The 10182-nt window shown below is 39.1% G+C and overlaps 1 protein-coding gene across 1 annotated transcript in view; it reads right to left on the reverse strand.

Moving 5' to 3' along the window:
• Nucleotides 1-10182, reverse strand: part of T265_08177 (hypothetical protein) — a gene marked incomplete at both ends in the record, with an annotated part of 21280 nt that overhangs the window by 6064 nt on the left and 5034 nt on the right. Inside the window, 4 exons of the mRNA XM_009173902.1 lie at nt 1670-1933; nt 2672-2837; nt 4494-4802; nt 5236-5604. Coding sequence (XP_009172166.1) covers nt 1670-1933; nt 2672-2837; nt 4494-4657 — 594 coding nt within the window. The remainder of the gene's footprint in view (nt 1-1669; nt 1934-2671; nt 2838-4493; nt 4803-5235; nt 5605-10182) is intronic.

Here is a 10182-nt window from a genome sequence, read left to right on the forward strand (position 1 = left end):
AATGTCTCTAGCCATTGATGTGGCCCGTCTCGGGGTCCCCATCCAGGAAGACGGCAGTGAACAGCGCAGCTGAGTTTGCTGGTAATGCACCAAAGCTACCAATATTCAACATACGGATCTCTACTAAATGAATAAAGGACTTGATGTGAAAGAAGCTTGAACTACCGACAAATTGTGCTTTGAAGCGAATCTGACAGGAACCCTAATCAGTTCGGCTGCGTTAATTTTTTGGATTACAAATGCCTAAGCGCATACAAACTGCAGCCGATGTATAATCTGTCTAGTAGTATCGTAATGACAACAAAATAGCAGCCCTTAGCGTAATGCACTACACATAATGTTGCTAGTTTCCAGGGGAGTCACCCGCAAAGCAAATTTGTCTGCAAATGAATGTATTTCGCTAGCAGCCCTTAAAGTTTTTATAAGGAGTGCCTGATGGACAGCAAGCAAAAAATGCCAATCAGTGATATTTTTGAAGGAACCAACTGAGTTCAAAGCTATTAATCAGTAATTTCTGCTTCTAGAACAAATATGCAGTAATTTGCATTGAACAAAAGGTCAATGAAATATCATATACCAGAACACATCACTATGGGATGGGAATTTTTGTTGGGACTTGGTGAGAGATTCAATTGGAGAACTAAATTGTGAAAAATGATTACCGTTCCATAGAACGAGACTCATTTAATCGGAGTGAATCCAATTTCCTGAGGTTGCTCGATCTTAGGGAAAAATTTGTGTTTCCTGAAAAGTTCAGCGGAAGAGGATGCACTGGTATTGGGAACAAATGGTACGTAAAGGACCGATCACAGCCGTGCTTAAATCATCAGCTGTAGGTCTTTCCTTAGGAATCACGCACAGGCTTTATTTGATGGTCTTCCATCTTTCCAGATAACCTAGCTTTTCGGATTCAAATTCGCTATCATTTACTGGACCTAGGAACACCTGTTTTCCGAAACCTAACGTCACTGCCAGTGGGAGATAAATTAGAAGGCTGATGGAATTTACTAGAGAGAAAATTAGGTTTTCGTGGTTTTGACGATTCTTTTTGCGAAGCAGTAATGATTATAGAAAACCGAGCGAGCAAGATTTCCCCTTGAACCACAGTGCTTAGTAGTTGAAAATGACCGCTTGTAGTGGAATACAAGTGGAAACTAGAAAGTTAATGCCGGCGACATCCGCATGCCTGAGAAGCGGAATAGCGATATTCACTGCGGGATTCACTGCCATGTAGCCAAAAATTATCGCAAATCTCAGAAATCTACCAATTAGAACTGTTAAGCAGTCTGTTTTAGATGAACATTTATGCTGCGCTTTCGTTCGAAAGACAAAAATAATGCCACCTGTCTCTAAAAGCTGGAACTCCGTCAAGGAAAACGATTTGAGCGCCGTTTAGCTTTTCATGACTCACTATATTTATAGTGTAATTAACAAGCTCAACCTGACCACCCCAATTTCTCTTCTAGTAGACGTACACTGATTATCCGAAACTTAATTTTAGTCATATTACGAGATTCAGTATGAGCTAAACCAACAGTTGTAAAAAAAATATCGATATAAAACGGTGACGAATTAGCACACTATTTTGAGCAATATAAAGATACATTACGGTATTTTACTGACGAGTAGACTTCAAAAACAACCATTCCATAGTCATTTAAGATATCACCTTGTAGTGCAAGCAATCCATTATGCTGTCGAATCGTGGATGGTGTTTCTCCAGTTCCTCAAGCCTCTTCTGATATTGCTGACCACACCCAAACACAGGCTCATTTGCTCCTCCTGGGCCCTGAGGACTCCATGTGTGTTGTTCTGGCAATGGAAAGCCAGTTCCACCAGCAACCGGCAGTTCTCGAATGAGGGTAACGGCACCTTCATTTTTTGCTTTGGAGTGAGGGAGCAGCATTTCAAATCGTGGCCATTCTGGTTGATACTAACCAGAAAATTGTCACACAGTTAGGTGCGTGGACAAAAATGTGTACGTTGACAAAAAAGAAAAGAGCAAACACTCATAGATGATGGTTGGACGATTGGTTAATTTGAAACAGCTAACACTCTATTTTTAAGTTAGTCAGTTAGTGTCTTCTCAACGATTATGAAAGCAAGTCACGCCGTCAAGCTTCCAAGAGCGGTGGGTATGACATGCTGACATTCACCTTCTTAGAAGATGGTGCCTGTTGTTAAATGTAGAACGGTGTTTTCCGCCTTATTGATTTTCCATCATTTCACTTTCATCACGATACATGTTTCGGCTCTGGGAAAGTTTCAGAATAGTCCAACTGCAAATGTGCCAAGCAAAGTAAAGCGTCGTTTTTTAAAACGTATATGTGAGAATAAGAATCGTTTTGGAAATGAATCAAGTGGACTTTCTTAAAGTGCCAAATATGACCAACTAGCCCGTTTTAAGCTCCAAAGTCAGATACGCTAGAATCGGTCAGAGAACTTGCCCACAAATAATTGAAGCATCCAACAAAAAATTCTGCAGAGAACTCTATTTCTGGAGTATTTTCTCGAAAAAATAATGAACTTTTTTTCCGGCATGCTACTGAATGGCTAGTAGACTGCATCCCGGAGATGGGGTGAGAACGCTGTTGAGACGTCACCAGATCGCTTAAGAGATGAAACTTTTGCATTCTGACTACTTGCGAGTAGCTCAATAGAATCGACTTACCAGAAGCCCAGGATTTCTGTTTAGTTTTGGTATTCCACGAATTTTTGCTGCTTCCAGGGGGGTTACCTTTACTTGAAATCCAAGCGGTGTGCCGTCCTCCTTCAGGTTTAATATTTGACATAGGTGGCTTGTTCTTATCGAACCAAGCCTTTCCAAATCAAATTTGCTGAAAAGTAGTTTGGGGAAAATGCCATTAATATTTCACTTAATTTTTCGATGACCTATCAGCAAGCATAATTGAATCACTGTCATGGGGCAATAAAAGGCTTTAAACGAGGTTTTTCTGGCTGCGTGATGAACGTACCCACCCATGTTCATTGGTCAGAGCAAGAACGACGAAGTGTAACCATGTCAGGCTTTTGGAATGCTTACATAGCCCAATAATCAAGAAGGCAATCCTTCCAACCAGAACCCTAGAGTACTACCCTGAAACCACGTATTCAGTGTAAGCCGATCTCTTTGAAAACCGTTTACCTATCAAACAATATTCTTCATGAAACGCACTTCACAATCAGTTTGACATAGCTGCTTTCAGCAAGGCTGCTTTCAGTCCCCAAATAGTTAAAACGTACTATAATAATATGGCGTTTCATTGCTACATGTGTTATTCTTCTGATATAAATTTAATCGTTCTGTCGCCGGAAGCTTCATGAGTTGTAATCTTTACACGCCGAACAAGCTTATGCAAGTTTTTATCTACGCAGTATCAAAAAGTGTCATAAACGGTCACCTTTCACTTCACGTAAGAGAAGGAAGAAATTAGTTTCTAAAAGCCATAACATTTGTCCATAAACAAATCGTTGCGCAACGATTTGAAAAACTAAATCGGTTGGGCCGACGGAAGACGGTTCGCAGTTTTTTACGGAGTTACTGGTTTCAAAATTTAAGGTGAACGAATAGACGTGTTCTTAGCACGGTAATTAATATCAATGTTAATAATAAATAGTAGCTACTTCCTGTAATTCTACCCAAAAGCATGAGGTTACCCAAGTCTAGAACTGGACTAGATGAGCTCCATTTTTGGCTAGATGGGGTAAGACAAAGCATGCATGATTTACTGAGTAATAACAAGACCAGGAGCTACAAAGATGTAGCGTAGGTGTAGATGCGTAAACTAGCAACCACCGAATGTTGTTGGTTGGAGAAAAATTGGCTGAAGGGATCCAATAAGAAAAGCCGGTGCCCGAGATATACTGGTTTTTGAGTACTGCCGTCAAAACGCTCCATTATGTGCTTCGTAATGAAGCTGAGCAGATGAAGGACAGTGTAATCCGGTGTTTTAGTGAGCGGCAAGCTTTGAGGTAAACATGACACATTTGAAATACGGAACAGAACGAGTAGAAGTTGCACAAAGCAAATGTTTTGTCATTGATTACAATTCAGGTGGGAGTTTTGTCCATACTTTAGGGGAATTACCGGTTTCCTGTTTGACAACCTTCCGTGAATTATTGACCTTGCACTCAGTCTTCTCAGTGAAATATAATCTGCCTCGTTTGGTCTGCCTTGTTTCTCTGCTGTCAGTGGCCTCACTAGGTGAAACTAGGTAAAAGTAAGCCGGATTTGGGAGTAAAAATAATTGTCCAGTTTCCAGAAGCCCTGAGTCCATTAAAGCAAAACTGAAATACCCTGAGACTATGTGGCCTACTGTTATCTAACTCTTAATGTTTACTATGGGTACATTGATGTAATAGTTTTGGTAGTCATTGTAATCAGGCGACTGTTTTTTTCACTCAGTTTATGGAAGGATGTTACTTCACTCCTTAGAAAGAATCAGACGTTTGGGCCCAAAAATCTGCGCACGTAACAAAAAAGCCGTACTTACTCACGCCACAGACGCCGGAAGTTTTCATCTATGAGATTAATCCTCATCAGTTTCATTGCCTGGCGAAGCTGCGGACAAAGTACACGGCCATTGGGTTCAAAGCAACTTGAAGGAAGCAGACGCTTTAGGTCGAATGAAGGATCACATGCTATTTCCTGCAGCATTTTATATGCTTGTGCCACGGACACACATTTCTCAGCGCCCAATCCGCGAAATATCACGGGAGGTGGACAACTTCCCAGAGGTGCTGCTGTGAAAGCCTCTTCAAATTGCCGGAACGACACTAGTGCCTCTTTGTCCAAAGAATACCTAATTTAATGACGCAGAAATCGGTAAGATTTATGGACCAAAGCAAACCAGCATTATACAGCATCCAAAGGAACTGTTTGGAAATGAAAATGGAAAAATTAAAAAAATTAATCACAGATTATTGTTCATGAATATCGGAACAGTCCGAGAGCTTTCATTTCCGGGCGTACTTCCAAGGCTTTCCAGAGGATGGCTTTCTGTTGAAAACGCCTGCTAACGACACTAGAATCTACGTGATTTTTTATTGATTAGCTCGGAATCTATTTTTTACCAGCACTATTGCCGTCACATGTGATGTTCTTTGGCTCTTCATGGACCTAGATTTGAATTTATCGTTCACGAAATTCAGCAGCAACCACATACGTTAGAAATTCACTGTCTTAGTTATGTAAATAAAAAAGCATGCCACAGTGAATCTTACATAAAAACTGACCTTTCCAGTAAGCGGTGAAACAGTTCAATGTTTATTCTTGGACACAGTGAAGCCACGATTTTCAGCAATGTTCCTCTGTGTGATCAAACAATAATTAGATTATCTAGTTACTTTGATACACTCCCTGGAGTGTCTGCAGCGTGTTCTTCGAAGAGAAGCTTGATAGCATGACGTTTCTTTGCCAGCTGATTTCGAATGATCAGGTCCATCTTCAAGGGTTGTTAGCGTAAGTGTTTTTTTAGAATACCTCATCCAGTGTCGGCAGACCTCTTCGAGTTTCGGCATCATCTGAATTTATACCTGATGGGTCTTTCTCTTGTCCGAACTTTCTCCCAGGACATTTTGGGGATTTGATAAAGTTTGGGATTTCTGTAGTGGACAAACACAAACATTATTGTCCTATTACAAGTAGGCCACAGCCTGGGAACAAGTAAAAGCAAACGTCTGATATAAAACCAAGCCAAAGAAAACGCTTCCATTTTTCGTTGATTGTGGTCATTTTCAATCGTTTTATTGGGTTTATTTGCCAAAGCCCCAGTCTGCATATACTTTTTGACCAAACTGTTATTTAGAACAATTTTGCGCCCGGTGTCGATAACCCATTGGCTCTTTCAATTGTTTTGAATGGGGATCCGAAATATCTTGGTATAGGCGCCTCTTTAGGGTAGTACTTACATTATTATTCATGGATAAGTTGGGAAGATATCCAAAGTGCCGATGCTCCATTAAAAAAAAGAAAATGAATGAATGAATTCAAAAGCATGAAAAGACATCTAAGTGAATTTTATTCACTTCTGGTCAACCTGTACACAATAATTTTCGTCCCATCCCTTGTGAACCTGAAAGATTTGGGTGAAAATACAACCAATTCCATACCACTTATGTTGGCGAAAAATGTATCCACACTCAAGAGAATCATTTAATCGTTTGATATCTTCTGTACACTTAACGTGGAAATATATATCGGGAAGCTCCACAGTTTATTTCGGTATTTCTTGTTTTGACATTGGGTTAGCGACTGAGTTGATACTTTCCAGATGCGTAAGTAAGCGGAGTCAGGAATTTTTAATCCAAAATCTTACTTTTTGTCAATTTACTCTTCTCATTTGAGCGAACAAGACCACCTGGTTATTAATCAAGCATAATCTATCCATTCAACACATCTAGTGGAAATTAAGATACAATTGTCTTAACTACATGCTCTTCCACTGACCTGTGACCACGGAGTATCAGTGTTGGGATCATTGTTGTTTATTCACCCTTCATATAGTACTTTTTTGTGTGCAAAATCGTTTGTTATAGATTGCAGCAGAAACGCTTGATAAAATAAATGTCAGATACCCGATGCGTTTGGGATTGGCCGGAAAACTTCACTAGTATAATTATTCAAAACGTCTTGCAATTCTTGCAGTCTAATTAATAAGAACTGAGATGAGCCCGGTAACTATTGCGTGGAGTCCATATGAGTGCCCACGGTTCACAACTGAACACTAGTGGGGGCTTTTCACATGAAACCCCTCTTCTAATGAGCAGAAATAAGAAGATAACCAATAACTGCTTCTCGGTCTACTCTATCAGAGTAGATTTGGTACATCCCTTACTTTCACTTGTAAAAACATCATTAGTGCCATATAGATTTCCACTCCAGATGCACCCATGAGTCTTTCGACCTGATCATCCAGCCAAATGCTTACATTTACACCATCAAATTAACCAAGATAACTTTTTCTTGGAAGAAAGCATTTTTTGCCTGGTAGACTACATAGAGATACAACTCTCCGGCGCATTTCCTGCACAAATGTCACAGCCCTACTGCTTAACTTGAACTAGGCCTTAACAAGGTCTTAGGGTTACCTGGACTGTGCCCAAAATAGAAATATCAAGCATCTGATCTAAAAAATATCTAATGCAGGTATCTTAAGGTGTCTTGCCTGAAGCTTCAAGAGATGTTTGCAAAAATTAACCAATACCACTACATATTCTAAGAAATAAAACGCACTAGTGATAACTATTGACCCGGTTATCTCAGCTGATTTCACTGTTTGTATCAAATCAAAAAGTAGACGTCTACCGAAATTGACTTCACAGAGGGTGCCTATTTTATATTAGTTACAGTTAAAGTGAACTGGGCAGGCGTTTATTAGGCGACTGCCTGAAATTTATCAATCCTAAATGAATGTAATCTAATTCAAAAAGACGCTCTGTTTTACCAACGGCTGGATGACAAGCACGCAAACCAACGTTCAGTCAACAGAATGGAGCTGCTAACTGGTTGGGAAGTTATATTGGTTGAACTATAAGTACCACGCCCAATCTTTAAATCTGTTTAGCTCTTAGTGACGTGATCCTTCCTGCACTAAAAGAAGAGTAATCCTGGTATTAATAAAGCAAATCAATCGGTGAACAATGTTCCAACTTATCGTTCTTGCCTTCACTAGTCAGGAATTTTTTCACTGCATAAAACAATACCAAAGCAGCTCTTGCATCAGTACTATCTACAAGACTCATCAAAAGCTAGTAGTTAGTATAGTTTGTATTCTAGTCTTTACAATAAATACAATTCACAGTAGTGTGATATGTGGTTGAATTGTGGTTGATATGTGGTTAAAATTCGTCCGATAAGCGGACACATGATGGACAGTCACTTTGTCTTGGATTTACCTATTTTGAATAGAGCGGATGGCCATTGTGTTGCTGAGCACAAATAAGAATACTTTCACGACTGGACCAGCCCGTTATCACCATTCATTACAACATTCACCAGTTTATAATTTAACTAACTTATTACCGGATAAATATATTATCTATTTTAAATACTGCCACAGTAATCAGCTGTAATGTAAGGGTGCAGGAGTTATTTGAGAGCCAAATCAGAAGAACAAGCAGATACGGAAAACGGCCCTTCAGGCTTTACCAGCAAAATTGTGTCCGATAAGCAAAACCAGCAAACATTTTACTGAAATATCTAAGCCGAGTAATGCCAGATACTTGGGTACTTCAAAGAAAATTTCCACTTATATTATAGAATATTAGCAGATGGAAGAACCCGATATATCGGAGAAATATTATTCAAACAGACTGGGAAACTTGTTTCAGGAACTGGTTACTTCTCTGGGTATTCTATCTGAATGGAAGTCAAGAGGCCTCCATTTTGAACACCAATAATGGTGATGACAACAGAGCCGACTGCAAGATCCACCGGGCAGAGGTGGTGTTCAGCACATCCAGAATGCCAAACTTTTTGATAAAATGCATTCGTTCTTGGACTTACTCCAATTTCCTTCCATCTTCACACACAAAACCCATATTCTTTGAATGAAACTCAAATGGGACAACCAAACCATTGAGAGGCACAAGATCTTGAGTGATGCTTGTCTAGTGCAACTTTTCAATCTATCCTTGAAGTATTCTTATGGCGTAGGTAGCTCAAGTTTCCAGATGTTTCAGAGAAAACGAGTGAAGTGTAACAAATTCATGCTAAGTATTTTAAGAAAAACCAAAGTTTTGATCAAGGCATTTTATGAAAGATTAAAGGAGTACTTTGCTTGAAGGTATGACATAAAGCCAATTTAACTTCAGCAAACAAAATTCTAGACTCTGATCAAATTGTGAAAGCGGATTTTGAAAGGTCAAACAGGAGTAGTGATTGCACCTCTTTGGGAAATATTAGAGAATATTTCATTACTGAATACGAGCACATGATGCTGCTTGTGAAAGGCCCCAACCATCGTCGTCAGCAGTCTCTTTTAGAATATTACGTAAAATGCATGACGGAAATCGTTTGTTTTCAGCGCTTTCTTCCTTAGATTTGCATCCTGCCCAATGTACCTTCATCTTACAATTTCTTCACTACATCAAATAAAGTTTAATTTGGGTTGAAAGTTGTTTGGGGGTATTATGGCTTATTTTGTTATTATCTTTCAGCTGTCCAATATTCAAAGAATGTTCATTGTCAAATCTATTTCTCGAAAATCTACAGATGCGTGTGTTTTCCAACTTTTGTCTGCTGTTTCAAAACAGCCAACCATTTTGCAATGGTCATAAATGGTAATTTTGTATGTTGGGTGGTTAATCTGCCCGCATTGGACTTCCAGTGTGGGTTAAGGCAAAGCAACAAAACGTCTAAATTCAAGTAATATATCTTTCACTGAACCTTTCAAACAATGTTTGCCTAATATACAAACTGTGAATTTTTTTGCCCCGTGTGATGATTTAAGTTTGTTATTGTGGCCAAACTTGCCAAACTCGTCCATTAGCCCTGATTCCTATGTTTCCGAGAAGCCTTGTGCGTTGTAAACTTTTGAAAATACATTTTACAACTGGATAAACTAGCAATTTTTAGCGGAAATTTAATGTTTTTAGGGCAAAACGTCAGTGAGAACTTTTTTACAAAATTGCTACCTAGTTTATATGAAACTGTTTGTAAAAGTTCGATAGTGGTCTGCCAGTGTTGTGCTTTTATTTATCACAACCATCTATTTTTCTTGGCTTCCGGTTTCAGAAATTTTTATGGCGTTTTTCAAACAACAATTGCAAGAATAGCTTTTTGGACACTTATTTCTCAAGATGAAGTATATCAAAACGGAAAATAGCATTAAAATTCAAAAACTGCATGCATGCATCAAACAATATCCCAATTTGGTGCTAGTGAACAACACCTTCAGAAAAAAAATCCGAAAATAAAGCTTAGCCCGGAAAATAAAAGATCATTTTATTTTGACGCACATTTAGGGACAAAAATATATCTCGAACTTTACCACAAATCTGTGCTAAATAAACAGAACAGTAAACGTTCTGGTTTTTTTATTAGTTCTTCCCGTTGAATATGCCTATGACAATAGAGGAGAAAACCGGTGGCTCACTTAGATGGTTGTCGTGTCGGCTTGTTTGCTGAGCTGGGCAATTTGGTTGCAAACGTTTCATTACCAATCGAGGTGATATCATCAG

Source organism: Opisthorchis viverrini (genome assembly GCF_000715545.1).
Source record: "Opisthorchis viverrini unplaced genomic scaffold opera_v5_211, whole genome shotgun sequence".
Taxonomy (NCBI): Eukaryota; Metazoa; Platyhelminthes; class Trematoda; order Opisthorchiida; family Opisthorchiidae; genus Opisthorchis; species Opisthorchis viverrini.